Here is a 23117-nt window from a genome sequence, read left to right on the forward strand (position 1 = left end):
TAAAGAAAAGCTGTTCGGTAGACTGCTACTATGTACTACTGTATGTGTCTAAACAGCACACAGACAAAGTTGTCAAATAGTTTCTATACCGTCTTTGGTCTTACTAAAACGGTTACAAAGAAACACGCACGTTCTATGATTTTACGTCAGTTAATCATGAAGCAGAGCGCAGGATTCCTATCATGTTGTAAAACAACACCACTTCATCCAGCATGTAGAGAGAAGTGTGGAGTGAGTGGCAGGCGAGCTTGATTGTATTAACTCTTCGCATCTATGTTATTTAGACTTTATGTTGAACCGCACCATGTCCACCGATTAACCAAACAGGTAAGAGCAGCACATAACGAAGTAACTAAGCAACTGCCTCCGAACAAGCCATCTACTTACTGGTGGCTAACTCTACATAAGCTAGCTAGCTAGCTAACAAACTTGCTAGTTAACGTTAGCTGAAATGCTAACCAACTGTAATATGTCGCTGACTTTGGTGTTATTGTTGCCTTACCTCTGAAGTTTGGTGTACATACTTCATCATTGATTTTATTGCATCCAGATTGCCATTGTACACACACTCTCACCAGGATGGCTGAAGAACGCAGGGTCTGTAGCAGTGCCCCACAGGTTGAGTCAAAGGTGAGACAAGCTAACCGTAAATAGAGGCTTGCAAGAGATTATACTTTTTTTTTAATGTATGTGATTCATTTATCAAATAAACTGCTATTCAATGGAGGAATGCATTAAAAGTCATGTTTTTTTCAGCCTCCCTCTTCATCCTCTTCAATGAGGGAACTGGAATCTAAAAACTTGCATCTCAGAAGGAAGTTAAGCTCAGTGGAAGAAGAAAGTGTTTCTGTGATGCAAGAAAACAGACAACTGATCATTGAATTGGAAGCAGTGAATCTTGAACTTGCCAGCTCCAAAACCAAAGTATTCCAGCTCATGCAATTTTATACAACCTCTGCCATTATTAATGATTATAACACTATTCATGCAGGCCTTTACAGAGGGCCCAAATAATTGTTACTAATGTGGGTTTAGTTCCACAGATGCTCAGCTTGAACTAAGACAAATTTGTTCACCTACAATCTTGACAGGTCCGGGTTCTGGGTTCCACCGTAGGGTCTAAGACTTCTAGTGTGTGTCATATGAAGGAGGAGATTGAGGGTATGAAGGCTGAGGTTGAGGCCCAAGGGGATGCACTCAGGTTGGTAGGAGAATACACAGATACAACTTTGTGAATGCAGTTGTGCTAGATGTGTTGCCATGTTCATTGTAGAGATACAGAAAAGAGGCTGGAGGAGACTGAAGAGACATTGGTTATTAAGAGCAGACTAGTGGACCAGCTACAAGAGGAGCTGAAGGCTGCTAGGGCTGAGTTAGAAAACAGGACTAATCAGGGGATAAGGTAAGCAGTGATTCTATTTTCTTTAACAATCCCCACTTACTATAAACATGGAGTTCTCAAAATATTTAGAACACCCCCCTTTTGCCTTCAGAACAGCCTCAGTTAGTCAGGGCATGGACTCTACAAGGTGTCAAAAACGTTCCACAGGGATGCTGGCCCATGTTGACTCCAATGCTTCCCACAGTTGTCAAGTTGGCTGGATGTCCTTCAGGTGGTATACCATTCTTGATCCACACAGGAAACTGTTGAGCGTGAAAAACCCAGCAGCGATGCAGTTCTTGACACACACTGGTGCGCCTGGCAGCTACTACCATACTCCGTTCAAAGGCACTTAAATCTTTTGTCTTGTCCATTCACCCTCTAAATGGCACACATACACAATCCATGTCTGAAGGCTTAAAAATCATTCTTTAACCTGTCTCCTCCCCTTCATCTACACAGATTGAAGTGAATTTAACAGGTGACATAAGTAAGCGATCATAGCTTTCACCGGGCCAGTCTTTCATGGAAAGGACAGGTGTTCTTAATGTTTTGTACACTGTATGTAATACACATCACCTGATGTCACCTCCTTGTACTAGTGCTTGTTTGTTAACTAAGATATACAGTTGAAGTCGGAAGTTTACATACACCTTAGCCAAATACATTTAAACTCAATTTTTCACAATTCCTGACATTTAATCCTATTAAAAATTCCCTGTTTTAGGTCAGCTAGGATCACCACTTTATTTTAAGAATGTGAAATGTCAGACTAATAGTAGAGAGAATGATTTATTTCAGCTTTTATTTCTTTCATCACATTCCCAGTGGGTCAGAAGTTTACATGCACTCAATTAGTATTTGGTAGCATTGCCTTTAAAATTGTTTAACTTGGGTCGAATGTTTCGGGTAGACTTCCACAAGCTTCCCACAAGAAGTTGGGTGACTTTTGGCCCATTCCTCCTGACAGAGCTGGTGTAACTAAGTCAGGTTTGTAGGCCTCCTTGCTCGCACACACTTTTTCAGTTCTGCCCACAAATTTTCTATAGGATGGAGGTCAGGGCTTTGTGATGGCCACTCCAATACATTTACTTTGTTGTCCTTAAGCCATTTTGCCACAACTTTGGAAGTTTGCTTGGGGTCATTGTCCATTTTGGACCAAGCTTCAACTTCCTGATTGATGTCTTGAGATGTTGCTTCAATCTATCCACATAATTTCTCCCTCATGATGCCATCTATTTTGTGAAGTGCACCAGTCCCTCCTGCAGCAAAGCACCCCCACAACATGATGCTGCCACCCCTGTGCTTCACAGTTGGGATGGTGTTCTTCGGCTTGCAAGCCTCCCCCTTTTTCCTCCAAACATAACGATGGTCATTATGGCCAAACCGTTCTATTTTTGTTTCATCAGACCAGAGGACATTTCTCCAAAAAGTACAATATTTGTCCCCATGTGCAGTTGCAAACAGTAGTCTGGCTTCTTTTATGGCGGTTTTGGAGCAGTGGCTTCTTCCTTGCTGAGCGGCCTTTCAGGTTATGTCGATATAGTACTCATTTTTACTGTGGATATAGATACTTTTGTACCAGTTTCCTCCAGCATCTTCACAAGGTCTTTTGCTGTTCTGGGATTGATTTGCACTTTTATCACGAAAGTACGTTCACCTCTAGGAGACAGACTGTGTCTCCTTCCTGAGCGGTATGACGGCTGCTTGGTTCCATGGTGTTTATACTTGCGTACTATTGTTTGTACAGATGAATGTGATACCTTCAGGTGTTTGGAAATTGCTCCCAAAGATAAACCAGACTTGTGGAGGTCTGCAATTTTTTTGCTGAGGTCTTGGCTGATTTCTTTTGATTTTCTCATGATGTCAAGCAAAGAGGCACTGAGTTTGAAGGTAGGCCTTGAAGTACATCCACAGCTACACCTCCAATTGACTCAAATTATGTCAATTAGCCTATCAGAAACTTCTAAAGTCATGATGTAATTTTCTGGATTTTTCCAGGTTGTTTAAAGGCACCGTCAACTTAGTGTATGTAAACTTCTGACCCACTGGAATTGTGATACAGTGAATTATAAGTGAAATAATCTGTCTGTAAACAATTGTTGGAAGAATTACTTGTCATGCACAAAGTAGATGTCCTAACTGACTTGCCAAAACTGTAGTTTGTTAACAAGAAATTTGTGGAGTGGTTGATACACTTAGGTTGGAGTCATTTAACTTGTTTATGTAAACTTCCGACTTCAGCTGTATTTTCCATTAATCCCAAAGAGTTGAGCAACAGAGAAAGGACGCTCTTGTTACTGCAGAGAGGCAGACATTGGCTCTCCGGAGTTACAAGGGAAATATGTCTGAGAAACTGAAGAAGGTATGGAATAAGAATGGCGAGTCAAGCTATGTAAATGACAAGAATGTAAATGTATTTTAAGCCTGTTTGTTCAGAATAAATGCTTGTCAGTACATGGTGAAATGCGCTGCTTAGGTTTAGACATTGAAGTCTTTGATTGTATAGCAACAGGATGCTGTGTTGTGGTCCATAGGTGTTGGACAACGAGGCCAGACTGAAGGAGGCTCTTATCCAGTGTGATAAAGAGAGAGTGGTGTGGGAGAGGAGGTGTCTTCAGCTAGAGCAGGACAAGACCGAAATGAACCAGCTGATCGGGTTGGTACTAAAGTGTCTGCTCGTCATAGCTTACTTATGAATTTCTGAATCAACCTCTGAAAATGTGTTTTCATCTCAAATGAATTAATCTATGTGGTTACACTTCACTTGAATCATCTGTGATGAGGAGGACCGTGTAAAAAAGGACAGTTTTGCTTAAAACCATGATATGTGGATATGGTTGAGATTGGTTGTAGTTAGTAAAATACTAATACCACTGTGATGGACATACCTATCGTAATAGTAGTTGGGAATCTCTCTGACCAGCCAGTTGAAGGAAGAGTCGGTCAGAGCCAAGGCGATGAGTGTAGAGAGCGCCACGTTGCGTTCTCGTCTGGAAGAGGCCTCTGTCCAGGCTGTGGAGCTGAAGAGAAGACTGAGTGACAGGGAGATAGTTGAGAAGGACATAGAGGTGTTGAGGAAGGAGTGTAGGGACCTACGCCACCTCACTACCAGCCAGGAGCAGAGACTGGAGCACTGTCAGAGAGAAGCACAGCAGAGCCAGGCTGAACAGGCCAGCCTAGAGGCCATCCTCAGCCTGCTGCATCTTAGAGAGGTGAGCATACTCCCTACTACACTCTCAAACTATACCCTCTGTGTATTGTCTATACATGCTATATTCTGTATGCTGTATATGCCCGATAAAACCATAGTGCACCCTGCTTATTGCTAACTCAGCATACCCTCAACTCTGTTCCAGACAATGATGGTGGACAAAATGTACTATACTGTTATGTAAAAGTGATCTAAATATTTGTTATAGAGTGGAGGGGGATCACTCTGTGCTAAGCCTTGTCTGCCAGCTCCATTCTGTGATGTCCCCAAACTCAAGCCAGGTGATTTCCCTAGCTTATACTCTTCAATACTATACATCATATTGTAGTCTGTATACACTGAGTGTACAAAACACTATCATGCTCTTTCCCTGACACGATTGAATCCAGGTGAAAGCTATGATCCCTTATTGATGTCACTTGTTAGAGCACTTCAATCAGTGTAGATGAAGGGGAGGAGACAGGTTAAAGAAGGATTTTTAAGCCTTGAGACATGAATTGCGTACGTTTTCCATTTAGAGTGTGAATGGGCAAGTGCCTACAGGGTATTATAGTAGGTGCCAGGCGTACCAGTTTGTGTCAAGAACTGCAATGCTGCTGGGTTTTTTATACTCAAGTTTCCTGTGTGTATCAAGAATGGTCCACCACCCAAAGGACATCCAGCCATCTTGACACAACTGTGGGAAGCATTGGAGTCAACATGTCAGCTTTCGACATTTGTGTAGTGCCCATGCCCTGACGAATTGAGGAAGTTCTGAAGGCAGAAAGGGGTGCAACTCAATATTAGGAAGGTCTTCCTAATGTTTTGTACACTCAATGTATAGCACATAACTAATCTTCCATCTTTAGGCCATGTATACAGTAGAGTAGGTAAACTCTAACAATATCTATCTTCCTTGCATGCTGTAACATTGTGGATACACATGAAAAATGCAAAGTATGTTTGTATCCTCCCAAAAAATGGTCAGTTTGTTTTTTGTGTCTACGGTGTGTCAGGGGAGCAGTACCAGCAGCTGCTGCCTGTGTTGCATGCTGTGGAGCAGGAGAGAGTCAGGCAGGCAGCTCTAGCCCTGGACCTGCAGGAGAGACTAAGGCAGACCCAGGTGGAGCTGACTGCCCTACAGAACAACATGAACCAGAGAGACCTCCAGCTACAGAAACTGCACACAGAGCAGCAGGAGAGGACAGTACAAATTAACCAGCTGGAGAGAGAGGTAAGGAAGGACACATTATCCACACTACTATTCAAAAGTTTGAGGTCACTTAGAAATCTCCATGTATTTGAAAGAAAAGCAAAAAAGGTTGGTCCATTAAAATAACATAACATTTATCAGAAATACACTATAGACATTGTCAATGTTGTAAATTACTACTGTAGCTGGAAATGGCTTTTTTTATAGAATATCTACATAGGTGTACGGAGGCCCATTATCAGCAACCATCACTCCTGTGTTCCAATGGCACATTGTGTTAGCTAATCCAAGTTTATAATTTTAAAAGGCTAATTTGTCATTAGAAAACCCTTTTGCAGTTATGTTAGCACAGCTGAAAACTGTTGTGCTTATTTAATAAGCAATACAACTGGCCTTCTTTAGACTAGTTGAGTATCTCGAGCATTAGAATATGTGGGTTCGATTACAGGCTCAAAATGGCCAGAAACAAATAACTTTCTTCTGAAACTCGTCAGTCTATTCTTTTTCTGAGAAATTAGGGCTATTCCATGCGACAAATTGCCAAGAAACTGAAGATCTCGTACAACGCTGTGTACTACTCCCTTAACAGAAAAGGCTTAACAGGCTCTAACCAGAATAGGAAAAGTAGTGGGAGGTCCCGGTGCACAACTGAGCAAGAGGAAAAGTACATTAGTGTCTAGTTTGAGAAACTGACGCCTCACAAGTCCTCAACTGGCAGCTTCATTAAATAGTACCGGCAAAACACCAGTCTCAACATCAACAGTGAAGAGGCGACTCTGGGATGCTGTCCTTTCTCGCATGGAATAGCCTTCTGGACTTTCTTCTGAAACTTGTGAGTCTTTTGTTTCTGGCCATTTTGAGCCAATAATCGAACCCACAAATGCTAATGCTCCAGATAATCAACTAGTCTAAAGGTCAGTTGTATTGCTTATTTAATGAGAACAACAGTTTTCAGCTGTGCTAACCCTTTTGCAATTATGTTTTCTAATGATCAATTAGCCTTTTAAAATTATCAACTTAGATTAGCTAACACAACGTGCCATTGGAACACAGGAGTGATGGTTGCTGATAATGGGCCTCTTTACGCCTTTGTAGATATTCCATATAAAATCAGCTGTTTCCAGCTACAATAGTAATTTACAACATTAACAATGTCTACACTGTATTTCTGATCAATTTGATGTTATTTTAATGGACAAGAAAACAAGGACATTTCTAAGTGACCCCAAACTTTTGAATGGTAGTGTGTATGTCATATATGCATACATACAGTACCAGTCAAAATTTGGCCATACCTACTCATTCAAGGATTTTTCTTTATTTTCAACATTGTAGAATAATAGTGAAGACATCAAATCTATGTAATAACATATATGGAATCATGTAGTAACCAAAAAAGTGTTAAACAAATCCAAATATATTTTATATTTGAGATTCTTCAAAGTAGCCACCCTTTGCCTTGATGACAGCTTTGCACACACTTGGCATTCTCTCAACCAGCTTCATGAGGAATTCACCTGGAATGCATTTCAATTAACAGGTGAGCCTTGTTAATGTGTGGAATTCCTTAATGCGTTTGAGCCAATCAGTTGTGTTGTGACATGGTAGGCGTGGTATACAGAAAAATGCACTATTTGGTAAAAGACCAAGTTCATATTATGGCAAGTCCAGCTCAAATATGCAAAGAGAAATTACAGTCCATCAATACTTTAAGACATATGAAGGTCAGTCAATGCGGAAAATTTCAAGAACTTTTACATTTTCTTCAAGTGCAGTCGCAAAAACCATCAAGCGCTATGAAGAAACTGGCTCTCATGAGGACCGCCACAGGAAAGGAAGGCCCAGAGTTACCTTTGCTGCAGAGGATAAGTTCCTTAGAGTTAACTGCACTTCAGATTGCAGCCCATATAAATTCTTCAGAGTTCAAGTAACAGTCACATCTCAACATCAACTGTTCAGGGGAGTCTGCGTGAATCAGGCCTTCATGGTTGAATTGCTGCGAAGAAACCATTACTAAAGAACACCAATAATAAGAAGACTTGCTTGGGCCAAGAAACACGAGCAATGGACATTAGACCGGTGGAAATCTGTCGCATGGAGGAGGCGGTGTGATGGTGTGGGGGTGCTTTGCTGGTGACACTCAGTGACTTATTTAGAATTCAAGGCACACTTAACAGCATGCCTACCACAGCATTCTGCAGCAATACGCCATCCCATCTGGTTTGTGCTTAGTGGGACTATCATTTGTTTTTCAACAGGACAATGACCCAACACACCTCCAGGCTGTGTAAGGGCTATTTGACAAAGAAAGAGTGATGGAGGGCTACATCACATTACCTGTCCTCCACAAATCACCCGACCTCAACACAATTGAGATGGTTTGGGATGAGTTGGACCGCAGAGTGAAGGAAAATCAGCCAACAAGTGCTCAGCATATGTGGGAACTCCTTCATAACTGTTGGAAATGCATTCCTGGTGAAGCTGGTTGAGAGAATGCTAAGAGTGTGCAAAGCTGTCATCAAGGCAAAGGTTGGCTACTTTGAAGAATCTAAAATATACAATATGTTTAATACTTTTGGTTACTATATGATTCCATGCAGCAGAGGTAACCCTGGGTCTTCCTTTCCTGTGGCTGTCTTCCAGAGAGACAGTTTCTTCATAGCGCTTGATTGTTTTTGCGACTGCACTTGAAGAAAATGTCAAAGTTCTTGAAATTTTTCGCATTGACTGACCTTCATGTCTTTTTTTTTAATATATATATATATTTTTACCCCCTTTTCTCCCCAATTCCGTGGTATCCAATTGTTAGTAATTACTATCTTGTCTCATCGCTACAACTCCCGTACGGGCTCGGGAGAGACGAAGGTCGAAAGCCATGCGTCCTCCAAAACATAACCCACACTGCTTCTTAACACAGCGCGCATCCAACCCGGAAGCCATCCGCACCAATGTGTCGGAGGGTGCACCTGGCGACCTTGGTTAGCGTGCACTGCACCCGGCCCGCCACAGGAGTCGCTGGTGCGCGATGAGACAAGGATATCCCTACCGGCCAAACCCTCCCTAACCCGGGCGACGCTAGGCCAATTGTGCGTCGCTCCACGGACCTCCCGGTCGCAGCTGGCTGCGACAGAGCCTGGGCGCGAACCCAGACACAACTGATTGGCTCAAACGCATTAAGAAGGAAATAAATTCCACAAATTAACTTTTAACAAGGCACTGCTGTTAATTTAAATGAATTTCAGGTGACTATCTCATGAAGCTGGTTGAGAGAATGCCAAGCGTGTGCAAAGCTGTCATCAAGGCAAAGGGTGGATACTTTGTCAAATTTGTTTAACACTCTTTTGGTTACTATGTGATTCCATATGTGTTATTTCATAGTTTTGATGTCTTCACAATTATTCTACAATGTAGAAAATAGTAAAAATAAAGATTAGACGGATGAGTAGGTGTGTCCTAACTTTTGACTGGTACTGTATATGTATTATTCTCTTTAAAATGTGTGTGTGTGTATATATACAGTGCCATGCGAAAGTATTCGGCCCCCTTGAACTTTGCGACCTTTTGCCACATTTCAGGCTTCAAACATAAAGATATAAAACTGTATTTTTTTGTGAAGAATCAACAACAAGCGGGACACAATCATGAAGTGGAACGACATTTATTGGATATTTCAAACTTTTTTAACAAATCAAAAACTGAAAAATTGGGCGTGCAAAATTATTCAGCCCCTTTACTTTCAGTGCAGCAAACTCTCTCCAGAAGTTCAGTGAGGATCTCTGAATGATCCAATGTTGACCTAAATGACTAATGATGATAAATACAATCCACCTGTGTGTAATCAAGTCTCCGTATAAATGCACCTGCACTGTGATAGTCTCAGAGGTCCGTTAAAAGCGCAGAGAGCATCATGAAGAACAAGGAACACACCAGGCAGGTCCGAGATACTGTTGTGAAGAAGTTTAAAGCCGGATTTGGATACAAAAATATTTCCCAAGCTTTAAACATCCCAAGGAGCACTGTGCAAGCGATAATATTGAAATGGAAGGAGTATCAGACCACTGCAAATCTACCAAGACCTGGCCGTCCCTCTAAACTTTCAGCTCATACAAGGAGAAGACTGATCAGAGATGCAGCCAAGAGGCCCATGATCACTCTGGATGAACTGCAGAGATCTACAGCTGAGGTGGGAGACTCTGTCCATAGGACAACAATCAGTCGCATATTGCACAAATCTGGCCTTTATGGAAGAGTGGCAAGAAGAAAGCCATTTCTTAAAGATATCCATAAAAAGTGTCGTTTAAAGTTTGCCACAAGCCACCTGGGAGACACACCAAACATGTGGAAGAAGGTGCTCTGGTCAGATGAAACCAAAATTGAACTTTTTGGCAACAATGCAAAACGTTATGTTTGGCGTAAAAGCAACACAGCTGAACACACCATCCCCACTGTCAAACATGGTGGTGGCAGCATCATGGTTTGGGCCTGCTTTTCTTCAGCAGGGACAGGGAAGATGGTTAAAATTGATGGGAAGATGGATGGAGCCAAATACAGGACCATTCTGGAAGAAAACCTGATGGGGTCTGCAAAAGACCTGAGACTGGGACGGAGATTTGTCTTCCAACAAGACAATGATCCAAAACATAAAGCAAAATCTACAATGGAATGGTTCAAAAATAAACATATCCAGGTGTTAGAATGGCCAAGTCAAAGTCCAGACCTGAATCCAATCGAGAATCTGTGAAAAGAACTGAAAACTGCTGTTCACAAATGCTCTCCATCCAACCTCACTGAGCTCGAGCTGTTTTGCAAGGAGGAATGGGAAAAAATGTCAGTCTCTCGATGTGCAAAACTGATAGAGACATACCCCAAGCGACTTACAGCTGTAATCGCAGCAAAAGGTGGCGCTACAAAGTATTAACTTAAGGGGGCTGAATAATTTTGCACGCCAAATTTTTCAGTTTTTGATTTGTTAAAAAAGTTTGAAATATCCAATAAATGTCGTTCCACTTCATGATTGTGTCCCACTTGTTGATTCTTCACAAAAAAATACAGTTTTATATCTTTATGTTTGAAGCCTGAAATGTGGCAAAAGGTCGCAAAGTTCAAGGGGGCCGAATACTTTCGCAAGGCACTGTATATATATATATATATATATATATATACATATATTACTAACAGCAGATTATACACATTTTGGCCAATGGATCGTCGGAATAATTTTAGAGGGTGTAATACAATGTAATATTATTAATTTACAATTTTATGTTCTTAACCCTGGGCAACATGTGCGTGGGAGGCTCACAGGGATATTGGTTGCAACATTTCTCCACCAATTTATATATTTTTTCAACTCAATACTTCTTGTATTCCCCCAAAAATGTAAATAAAAAAATATAGAAATGCACTTGTAATTCAAGCTTTAAAACTGCAATTTTCTCTTTACCTCGTGAAATTTGAATAGCTTTAAAGCTGCAACAAAATATCTGCCACTGTCACGCCCTGACCATAGTTTACTTTGTATTTTCTATGTTTTGATTGGTCAGGGTGTGATCTGAGTGGGTATTCTATGTTTCATGTCTTGTTTGTCTATTTCTATGTTCAGCCTGATATGGTTCTCAGTCAGAGGCAGGTGTTCGTCATTGTCTCTGATTGGGAACCATATTTAGGTAGCCTGGGTTTCACTGTCTGTTTGTGGGTGATTGTTCCTGTCTATGTGTTTTTTCACCAGATAGGCTGTTTAGGTTTTCGTTACGTTTTGTTTTGTAGTATTGTATTGGAGATTCGTGTTTCGTATTATTAATAAACATGGATCGTAAACCACACGCTGCATTTTGGTCCGACTCTCCTTCGTATGAAGACGAAACTCGTTACAGAATCACCCACCACAAAAGGACCAAGCAGCGTGTCAACAGGCAGGAGCAGCGCGAGGAGACGCGCAATAAGGATTTCTGGACATGGGAGGAAATCCTCGACGGGAGAGGACCCTGGGCTAAACCAGGGGAGTGTAGCCGCCCAAAGGTGCAGCAGGAGAAGAGGCAACAGGAGCAGCCCAAAGAGGAGGTATGGACATGGGAGGACGAATTAGAAGGAAGAGGACCCTGGGCTCAGCCAGGAGAATATCGCCGCCCCAAAGAAGAACTGGAGGCGGGCGCTGGAGCTGAGAGGCGCAGATATGAGGAGGCAGCACGACGTAGCGGATGGAAGCCTGAGAGGCAGCCCCAAAAATTTCTTGGGGGGGGGCTAACAGGGAGTATGGCTATGCCAGGTAGGAGACCTGAGCAGACTCCCTGTGCTTACCGGGGGGCTAGAGAGACCGGACAGGCACCGTGTTATGCAGTGGTGCGCACGGTGTCTCCAGTGCGGGTGCATAGCCCGGTGCGGTATATTCCAGCTCCGCGTGTCTGCCGGGCTAGATTGAGCGTCGAGCCTAATGCCATGAAGCCGGCTCTACGCAGCTGGTCCCCAGTGCGTCTCCTTGGGCCGGCTTACATGGCACCAGCCTTGCGCTCGGTGTCTCCGGTTCGCCTGCATAGCCCAGTGCGGGCTATTCCACCTCGCCGCACTGGCAGGGCAACCGTGAGCATTCAACCAGGTAAGGTTGGGCAGGCTCGGTGCTCAAGAGCTCCAGTGCGCCTGCACGGTCCGGTTTTTCCAGTACCACCTCCACACCCCAGCCCTCCGGTAGCAGCTCCCCGCACCAGGCTTCCTGTGCGTGTCCTCGGCCCAGTACCACCAGTGCCAGCACCACGCATCAGGCCTACAGTGCGCCTCGCCTGTCCAGCGCTGTCGGAGCCCTCCTCCTCTCCAGCGCTGTCGGAGTCTCCCGCCTGTTTAGCGCTGTTAGAGCCTTCCTTCTCTACAGCGCTGCCGGAGTCTCCCGCCTGTTCAGAACTGCCAGTTAGCATAGAGCTGCCAGTTAGCATAGAGCTGCCAGTTAGCATAGAGCTGCCAGTTAGCTTAGAGCTGCCAGTTAGCATAGAGCTGCCAGTTAGCAAGGAGCTGCCAGTTAGCAAGGAGCTGCCAGTCTGCAAGGAGCTGCCAGTCTGCAAGGAGCTGCCAGTCTGCAAGGAGCTGCCAGTCTGCATGGAGCTGCCAGTCTGCATAGAGCTGCCAGTCTGCATGGAGCTGCCAGTCTGCAAGGAGCCGCCAGAGCTGCCTGTCTGCAGGATGCCGCCAAAGCTGCCAGTCTGCAAGGAGCCGCCAGAGCTGCCAGTCTGCAAGGAGCCGCCAGAGCTGCCAGTCTGCAAGGAGCCGCCAGAGCTGCCAGTTAGCATGGAGCAGCCAGGGCCGCCAGTCAGCATGGAGCAGCCAGGGCCGCCAGTCAGCATGGAGCAGTCAGGGCCGCCAGTCAGCATGGAGCAGCCAGGGCCGCCAGTCAGCATGGAGCAGCCAGTCAGCATGGAGCAGCCAGTCAGCATGGAGCAGCCAGAGCAGCCAGTCAGCATGGAGCAGCCAGAGCAGCCAGTCAGCATGGAGCAGCCAGAGCTGCCAGTCAGCATGGAGCAGCCAGTCAGCATGGAGCAGCCAGAGCTGCCAGTCAGCATGGAGCAGCCAGTCAGCATGGAGCAGACAGAGCTGCCAGTCGACCAGACTCTTCCAGATCTGCCAGTCGTCCAGACTCTTCCAGATCTGCCAGTCGTCCAGACTCTCTCAGATCTGCCAGTCGTCCAGATTCTCCCAGATCTGCCAGTCGACCAGATTCTCCCAGATCCGCCAGTCGACCAGATTCTCCCAGATCCGCCAGTCGACCAGATTCTCCCAGATCCGCCAGTCGACCAGATTCTCCCAGATCCGCCAGTCGTCCAGATTCTCCCAGATCCGCCAGTCGACCAGATTCTCCCAGATCCGCCAGTCGACCAGATTCTCCCAGATCCGCCAGTCGACCAGATTCTCCCAGATCCGCCAGTCGACCAGATTCTCCCAGATCCGCCAGTCGACCAGATTCTCCCAGATCCGCCAGTCGACCAGATTCTCCCAGATCCGCCAGTCGACCAGATTCTCCCAGATCCGCCAGTCGACCAGATTCTCCCAGATCCGCCAGTCGACCAGATTCTCCCAGATCTGCTAGTCGACCAGGATCTGCTGAAACCGCCAGCCAGCCAGGTTCTGGTAGTTTCTACTACCTGCCTGGGCTTCCTCTCAGTGCTGAGCTTCTTCTCAGTGCTGAGCTTCCTCTCAGTGCTGAGCTACCCATCTGTCCCGAGTTACCTCTGTCCCTCTGTCCCATGTTATCATTGTGGTGGGTAACCTATTTAGGGACGTTTAGGAGGGGGATTAAAACTGTCATGGAGTGGGGTCCACGTCCAGCGCCAGAGCCGCCATCGCGGACAGATGCCCACCCAGACCCTCCCCTATAGGTTCAGGTTTTGCGGCCGGAGTCCGCACCTTGGGGTGGGGGTACTGTCACGCCCTGACCATAGTTTACTTTGTATTTTCTATGTTTTGATTGGTCAGGGTGTGATCTGAGTGGGTATTCTATGTTTCATGTCTTGTTTGTCTATTTCTATGTTCAGCCTGATATGGTTCTCAGTCAGAGGCAGGTGTTCGTCATTGTCTCTGATTGGGAACCATATTTAGGTAGCCTGGGTTTCACTGTGTGTTTGTGGGTGATTGTTCCTGTCTATGTGTTTTTTCACCAGATAGGCTGTTTAGGTTTTCGTTACGTTTTGTTTTGTAGTATTGTATTGGAGATTCGTGTTTCGTATTATTAATAAACATGGATCGTAAACCACACGCTGCATTTTGGTCCGACTCTCCTTCGTATGAAGACGAAACTCGTTACAGCCACATGATAAAATGTGTAGAATTGTAGGAAATTAGTTTGAAAACTGCCACATTTTCTATCTGATGCCAATTGGGGGGCCTTTAAAATGTTCCTACCCAAGGCTCGAAACGTGGTTTGTCCGTCTATGCACTGCTGAAGTCCTAGTAAAACTCATTGATTGCTATGTTTTATCTCACTAGAGTTGTGATCTGATTATGAGGGGGTCCCAACAAGTTTGAGAACCCCTGGTGTACTGTATGTGTGACTGATGTCTGTCCCCTGGTAGTGAATGTTGTATTGCAAACGGACGTGGCAGTTTCCCCAAGTACATATTCCAGCTTTCACGTATAACTGTATAACAGCTTTTCACATATATTTCACGTATAACAGGTGGCTCTCGTCCTGGGCCTGCAGGAGAGACTAAGGCAGACACAGGAGGAGATGACTACCCTACAGAACAACATGAACCAGAGAGACCTCCAGCTTCAGAAACTAGACACAGAGCTGCAGGAGAGGACAGTACAAATTAACCAGCTGGAGAGAGAGGTAAAGATGGACACAGGGAATATTGTACTGTACCACCATTTTCGCTATGAGTGGTCTCAAATCAAGGAAGGCAGTATCTCAAAGGAATCTGAGTTACATAATGTCACATACCAGAACAAGTGAGGGTCTCACTCACAGAATCAGAGCAATAAGGCCTTAAACCAGTGCCTGAAACTAAAGATAACTTGTTGTATACAGTATGAGAGATGTCTGTCCCAAGAGGTGAATGTGTTCTATTGCAGTTAAGGAGGAAGAACGTCTGCCTGGCAACTACAGTGCAACAGTTAGAGAAGAAAGATGCAGGACTTTCACAGGCTGTAGAGAAGACCACTGAGTTGGAGCAGAACCTGCTGGTAATGGTGACGTGCTCAACACATACACTGAAAATAAATTGTGTTGTCACTAATCTATCAAATGCTGAAGTAGGCTACACTAAACAGACTGTTGTCACTACACACACACGTGCTTTCACTTACACATGTTGGGTCTGTCTAAATCCACAAGGATGCCTCCCTGCCTTTTGATTGAGACAGACCCAGTTCTCTCTAACTCACATACACATCCTTTCACACACACAGGCTGTTATATTTAAGTTGGCTAATTAGTTAGTTGATGAAGTCTCTGGTTTGAAACATAGGAAAAGAGCAGCAGTATCCAGCACTTTAAAACCACTCTGGACTTGAAGAAGAGGGATTTCCAGCAGGAGTTGGAGGAGACTCAGAGAGTTGGCTCAGAGCAACGTAAGGAGCTACAGGATCAAATCAAAATGGTGAGAGGATACATGTATTGTATTCCTTTATTCACACTTGACTGTTCATAAAAGTCACCCAAGGTTACAGTAAGCAATTCCATGAACTTTACATACTTTCAGTCTTAGAATAGTTATACATGAAAGCTGGAATCCGTATACTAGGTGAAACTGCCACGTCCGTTTGTGATGTTACTGCAAACAACGACCACAGTTGTCACGCCCTGGTCTTAGTATTTTGTGTTGTCTTTATTATTTTGGTCAGGCAAGGGTGTGACATGGGTGAATTATGTGTTGGTTTTGTCTAGGGGTTTTTTGTAGGTTATGGGATTGTGGTGAGTGGAGTTGTCTAGAAAAGTCTATGGTTGCCTGGAGTGGTTCTCAATCAGAGGCAGGTGTTTATCGTTGTCTCTGATTGGGAACCATATTTAGGCAGCCATATTCTTTGAGTGTTTCATGGGTGATTGTTCCTGTCTCTGTGTTTGTTTGCACCAGATAGGGCTGTTTTGGTTTTTCACTGCATTTTGGTCCTCCTCTCCTTCGACGGAAGAAAACCGCAACAACGGTTTTCCTTCGCACATCATTGCCCATCGTACTTGTGATAGAACTGCAGAGTATGTACTGTGAAAATATTTTGCCACGATGCTGGATGCTCCTCTACTCTGTTTCATTGACAAAACAATAACATGCGCTGGGGGTGAAGTGGCACTGTTTCACCTTATTCTGAATTTCAGCTTTACAGTACAGTAGATGTTTGAGCACCTGCAAAGATACTTGTGTTTCCTGCCTGTTTCATGTGATTTTATGTCTGCCTGTCCTGTACAGTTGCACTCTCAGAAAGCAGAGCTGGAGAACGACTTGTCTTCAGCCCAGCATGAGAGACAGGAGGCCCAGCACAGAGCAGAGAGACTTCAGACCTCCCTCAACCAGCTCACGCATGTATGTCTGCCCCATACACACACCTCACATTACCTTTACCTAGAGTGCGTTCGGAAAGTATTCAGACCCCTAGACTTTTTCCACATTTTGTTACGTTACAGCCTTATTCTAAAACGGTTTACATTTTTTTTTTCCCTCAATCTAAACACAATACCATGTAATGACAAAGCTAAAGCAGGTTTTTTACATAAGTATTCAGACCCTTTGCTATGAGACTTGAAATTGAGCTCAGGTGTGTCCTGTTTCCATTGATCATCCTTGACATGTTTCTACAACTTGATTAGAGTCCACCTGTGGTAAATTCAATTGATTGGACATGATTTGGAAAGGCACATCTGTCTAATATATGGTCACACAGTTGACAGAGCAAAAACCAAGCCATGAGGTCGAAGGAATTGTCCGTAGAGCTCCGAGACAGGATTGTGTCGAGGCACAGATCTGGGGAAGGGTACCAAAACATTTCTGCAGCATTGAAGGTCCCCAAGAACACAGTGGCCTCATCATTCTTAAATGGAAGACGTTTGGAACCACCTAGACTTCCTCAAGCTGATTGCCTTGCCAAACTGAGCAATCGTGGGAGAAGGGCCTTGGTCAGTGAGGTGACCAAGAACTCAATGGTCACTCTGACAGAGTTCCAGAGTTCCTCTGTGGAGATGGTTGCACTTCTGGAAGTTTCTTCCATCTCTGCAGCACTCCACCAATCAGGCCTTTATGGTAGTGTGGCCAGACGGAAGCCACTCGTCAGTAAAAGGCACATGACAGCCCTCATGGAGTTTGCCAAAAGATACCTAAAGGACTCTCGGACCATGAGAAACAAGATTCTCTGGTCTGATGAAACCAAGATTGAACTCTTTGGCCTCAATGCCAAGCGTCACATCTGAAGGAAACCTGGCACCATCCCTACAGTGAAGCATGGTGGTGGCAGCATCATGCTGTGGGGATGTTTTTCAGCTACATGGACTGGGAGACTAGTCAGGATCGAAGGAAAGATGAACTGAGCAAAGTACAGAGAGATCCTTGATGAAAACCTGCTACAGAGCGCTCAGGACCTCAGACTGGGGCGAAGGTTCACTTTCCCTCAGGACAATGACCCTAAGCACACAGCCAAGACAACGCTGGAGTGGCTTCGGGTCAAGTCTCCGAATGTCCTTGAGTGGCCCAGCCAGAGCCCGGACGTGAACCCCATCGAACATCTCTGGAGAGACCTGAAAATAGCTGGGCAGTGATGCTCCCCATCCAATCTGACAGAGCTTGAGAGGATCTGCAGAGAAGAATGGGAGAAACTCCCCAAATACAGTGCCAAGCTTGTAGCATCATACCCAAAAAGACTCAAGGCTGTAATCGCTGCCAAATATGCTTCAACAAAGTACTGAATAAAGGGTCTGAATACTTATGTAAATGTTTCAGTTTATTTTTAATACATTTGCAAATATTTCTAAAAACCTGTTTTTGCTTTGTCATTATGGGGTATTGTGTGTGGATTGATGAGGAAGAAAAAACTATTTTGTCAATTTTAGAATAAGGCTGTAACGTAACAAAATGTAAAAAGTCAAGGGGTCTGAATACTTTCCGAATACACTGTAGATCTTCACAGATTTATAAATCACACCCACGTCATTGAGTTTGACAGAACGACACAGCTGGGCATCTCAATATTAATCTGACTAGTGCTATAATCCTGTCACTTCCTAGGATACAGAGACGAGAGCCATTCAAGACCAGGAGGCCTTGAGAGCTCTCAGAGTGCAGGCAACAGAGTATACTACCAAGGTCAGTCCTTATGAAAACACATGCTATGGCAATTTAGTTATCAACTAAATCAGACTTTTTCCTGTATCGGTCCTGTTGCAGGTGAGGTTTTTGGAGACAGCCCTGACAACATGCCAGGATGAGTTGAGCGACTGTATGCTACAGATAAAGGGAGTGAAGGGACGCTACGAGAGAGAGCTGGAGACAAACGCTAAAGAAGTAGAACATGAAGACCTTCACCTTGCTTTTATTTCCTGTGAAACACTTACAACATTCCAGACACATTGTGTGATATCTGTGGGTGGGATGTTGTAGTCTGGTCCCAGATCTGTTTTTGCTCTCTTGCCAACTCCTTGTCACTTCTTCTCAAGCTGAACATGACAATGTGTGGCATGACCATTCCATAAGGAGTGGGCAGGAGAGCAGACTGGCACTGAGGAATTTGGGAACAATGTGAAGGATATGAGACCCCAAAAAATCTAGGATGTGAAACAAAAATGAAATACATTTCCAACTTGTGAAGTGTATGGATGAAGACTAGTGAAGTTCAAACAGGCAGTTCCAGCGTACTCTGTCCCCAGGTGGAGGCTCTGCAGGCGGAGATGAGGGGTAGCTCTCTGGTGTGTCAGAGCTCCAGTGAGCAGAACTTGCAGCTGCAGCACACCGTCCAGAGACAGCAGACCATGCTGCAGGAGAGCACCTCCCGTGTGGCGGAGCTAGAGGACAGACAGGCGCTGTTACTGGAGCAGGTAGACAGATACTTTTACTGTCCTCAGAGAGGAACATTATTTCCACAGCCTGTAAGTTACATACAACATAATGAGCAAACCAGCATTAGAGATTGAACATTAAACACAACACAGCAGTACATAGAACATTACAGTTTTAATTGAACTCGGTGAATGAATAAATCAACTACTAGAGCGCGTGAGCTGCAGTTGTCATATCTAATGTACGAGTTTGAGATGCAATACAAATGTCCCTATTTTGAAACATTCTACATTGCTTTAACTGGTACAGTTCTTTATGTGCAAAGCCAGCTTTTGTGGGCCAGCCTGAACTTCCTCTTAAGGGCCCAGCAGAGTTAATAAAATAGAGCTCATATCTGTTTATAACTGACTGTGCATGCTTGCTGCTCATGCTGTTCATGAGTGTTTTGAAAAGCCTAATTGTTTAGACAGATTCCTGTGTTCAAACTGATTACTTTCGGCTTGCAGGGGCTGACTATAGTGCAGTCCGTTTCTTGAGCAGATGGTCGGGGGGGCCGGAACATAATTTGTAGACTACAATTTGACCACAAGAAGCCTAAACAGATATAATATTTGACTAAAACATAATAATTTCAAACATTGCTTACATTTGTATATGATCACGTGCCTCTATGCATGGGAATACTTGGGTACAGATTTCCAAACTTAAAATCACTTGGAGCTGATTTCCTGGTGTTTTTACAGTATTTTATGTCCAACAATGATTTTTAAAAATGCTTAGAAAACTTGGGGGCCAAATAAAACCACCGCCAGTTGGGGAACCCTGGTATAGTGGGTAAAAAGTAAGTATTTGTTCAAATTTTCAGTACAGTTTAGCAGACCATTTTATTATCACGGTTTGGAGGTGAGTTGAGAGGGTTCAATTCACACACTGTGTGGTGTGTGTTCCTCCAGGTGGGCCGCTTGGAGAAGGACCTGGAGAAAGAGAAGGTGTTAGCCTTCAAAGAGCTGAAGAGGAGAGACCAGAGAGCCCAGGAGGCCATAGAGGGATTGCAGGAGGCTAGTCAGCAGGCAGCGAGACATGAGAGAGAAGCCCTGCAACTCTCCAACTCTGTCACGTGAGACTAGTTTTTACTCCCTCTACCGTCTCGGCTCTAATCTATGCTACTCGACTCTACTCTAATCTATGTTACTGTACTCTACCAGGGTTCGAAACTGTGACAAACTCCTGCGTTTGAACGTTTGACTTGGCAGTGTAACACCAATTTTTAATTAGGCACTAGGGTGCCTGTTTATTTTTTTGCTGGTCACATTAGCTTTTCACCTCACTCAAGATTTAACCATGATTTGGTCAAACGGTAAAGTACATTATCCACATGATTCCTGCCCTGTGGCTGTGCATGTTTTGCTGGGGACTACGGCTATGATGAGTGAGCCACTCTCCTTTCCCAGGAAACAAAATGCTCCTGGGGGAAAAAAAGTGTTCAGATTTTTAAAATCCAATTGCTGGGGAAAACACAGCTATCCTGTTGTTACAGTTGAAGAGGGGAGGTTCTCAGCTTTCTGTAGGTATCCTTTTTATTTCTGATCTCTCAATTTTGACCTCCATAGCAACGATTCTTCAACCAAGATATTTGATATGGCTTTGATACAGAGTGTGTGAAATGTTGCGCATTGGCTATTGCATAGGCATAATTGAGCTGTAGGTTACAACTGCAAAGTTTTTTTGTACTTGACATTTACTGTTAGATTAATACATGGCTGCCAGCATTGGGTATTATGTTTAGTGTTACCAATCAAGCTAATGAGTTTTCAGATTTTGTGTACTCAGGTGGTGAATTAGCCCCAAATAAATGAGCCTAGAATATTAGTGCACATGTAAAGATGTAGGGAAGATTGTCTCTATTGAACAAAATACAATTCAGAACATTCTGGAGACCTATTTTAACAGTAAAATGTAACAATAGCTTATTTGTCAAACCAAAATTCACGACATTCACTGGATTAGGTAGCAGAATATCTTGAATCATGCATTCTTTCAGGGACATGTTAGATAAATACATACATAAATAAACTTGTTTATTACCATCTCAGTTGTCTACACCTCTTAAAAGTACTTTAAATGACTTTTAAGATGATTACAAATGTTTTAAATTGTGTGAACTGTGAAAAATATTTGACGCAAACAAATCATGGGCTGGTGCCACCAACTGAAAAAGTTAGTGGCACCAGTGCCACCAGGGGAACATGTTGGTCTGCTTTACTCTATACTACACTACTCTACAACACTGCACACACACGACCGCTATTAAATGTATCATTTTGATTTACTCTACTGAGACAAGGCTGCTTGTTGTTCTTAAATGTTATAATACTGTAATAACAATTATAGCTACAATTCCAAGTATAGCTTTTTACCAATGCTCAGACCCCACAGTAAAGCTTCATTCAAGAGTTGGTGGATGGAAGTTCTCTCAACATCTGACTTCCATCACCCCTCACCAAGTGATAAGTCTTGTCTTGTACTAATCAAGCTAGTTACTGATTGCACCAGTCTAGTGATTAGGAGTCAAATGAAGCAAAGTCAAACACCTGCCTGCCTGCAGTAAGGGGAAGTCCATATAAACATAACTCCTTATCAGGAATTAGACAGTTTAATTTAAGCTCCCATTTGGGTTTCATTAAACTAGATGCCTTTGTAAAGATGCAGGTTTTGACAACATACAATACTTACGAAAGACCGAACAGGATACAGTGGAATGGTCCTTAAGTAGTTGTGTAATATCAGCTGTTTGTTTATAGTCGATAGTTGTCAGAGCGCTCTATTCGTTGTTGTTGGTTGGCTGCATTATAAGGCCTCTTTCAGCTGCTGAGAAGCTGGGAATGCATTTGATATGGCCAGCTTAACTCCCTGAGTTACTTTGACCCTGGTATCTCCAACTGTCATGTTTGTCATTTTCGTGAATAATGGCTTTCCTAAATAGACTTGTACTCAGTTAAATGTTCTCCTTCAACATTGATCCTAATGTCTGGTTGTGTGTGTATAATGTCAGTTAGCAGCAGGGCTTGTGGAGACTGGTGAAGCCGGTCTTATGACTTGTCTGATTATAACGCTCTGTACTCAGTATTTGTTGTTGGGCGACTGTGCTCTCTGTTAGGGGTATATAAGCAGTCTAGATAGCCCATCCCCAAAAGATCAACCGGAGAACAAACACAACATACTATAGACCAGTAGAAGGAAACGCTTAGAGATGTTCCATCCTGACCAGTACAGGCCAGGGAACCAGGACACGCAGAATATCACTGTTATACTTCTCCAGGCATCGCAAACCTTTTGTTATACTCACTTGGTTTCTGCGTTGCCAATTATCAGTGCAAGCGACTTTAGGGTGACAGTTTACAGACATAGCGTTCCTAGTAGCCTTGTGCTCCTGTTGTTGAGAGCCAGGATTTGTCTGTGTCCTGTCCTGCAGGCAGTTGTCAGAGGACATGAATAAGGTTCAGGGAGAGCTGAGTGAGCGAGAGCAGCAGATGCTGCTTCTACGGAGAGACAGCGACACCAAGGCCTTACAGCTCTCTAAGATGGAGAAGATGCTAGCTGAGACCAGAGGAAAGCTGGACAAGAAGACAGAGTCTGGTATGGAAAGTAAAGGGCGGGACAACCGAGACAATATGGTTCTGTATCAATATCCTTACTTTAATTCACTGAGCTTCTTCTCTGAAATGCATTTTTTTGGTTATATAGATAAACTATCATAGAAGGATTCAAATGTACTCTTAGAAAAGGTGGTACCTAGAACCATAAAGTGTTCTTCAATTGTGTCCATAGGTTGGGAGAACCCTGTGAAAGGTACTATTTTTTTTTGTTCCAAGT

The 23117-nt window shown here is 43.9% G+C and overlaps 1 protein-coding gene across 1 annotated transcript in view; it reads left to right on the forward strand.

The window, feature by feature from the left end:
* Positions 1 to 579: 579 nt before the first annotated feature.
* LOC139409760 (coiled-coil domain-containing protein 18-like) overlaps positions 580 to 23117 on the forward strand; it is a 48866-nt gene continuing 26328 nt past the window's right edge. Inside the window, exons 1-17 of the mRNA XM_071155141.1 lie at positions 580 to 630; positions 1092 to 1201; positions 1274 to 1402; positions 3650 to 3746; positions 3919 to 4040; positions 4308 to 4596; positions 4804 to 4876; positions 5591 to 5781; positions 14942 to 15070; positions 15340 to 15450; positions 15735 to 15866; positions 16671 to 16784; positions 18477 to 18554; positions 18636 to 18752; positions 19115 to 19282; positions 20198 to 20361; positions 22717 to 22880. Coding sequence (XP_071011242.1) covers positions 580 to 630; positions 1092 to 1201; positions 1274 to 1402; positions 3650 to 3746; positions 3919 to 4040; positions 4308 to 4596; positions 4804 to 4876; positions 5591 to 5781; positions 14942 to 15070; positions 15340 to 15450; positions 15735 to 15866; positions 16671 to 16784; positions 18477 to 18554; positions 18636 to 18752; positions 19115 to 19282; positions 20198 to 20361; positions 22717 to 22880 — 2239 coding nt within the window. The remainder of the gene's footprint in view (positions 631 to 1091; positions 1202 to 1273; positions 1403 to 3649; positions 3747 to 3918; positions 4041 to 4307; positions 4597 to 4803; positions 4877 to 5590; positions 5782 to 14941; positions 15071 to 15339; positions 15451 to 15734; positions 15867 to 16670; positions 16785 to 18476; positions 18555 to 18635; positions 18753 to 19114; positions 19283 to 20197; positions 20362 to 22716; positions 22881 to 23117) is intronic.

Source organism: Oncorhynchus clarkii, chromosome 5 (genome assembly GCF_045791955.1).
Source record: "Oncorhynchus clarkii lewisi isolate Uvic-CL-2024 chromosome 5, UVic_Ocla_1.0, whole genome shotgun sequence".
Classification (NCBI taxonomy): Eukaryota; Metazoa; Chordata; class Actinopteri; order Salmoniformes; family Salmonidae; genus Oncorhynchus; species Oncorhynchus clarkii.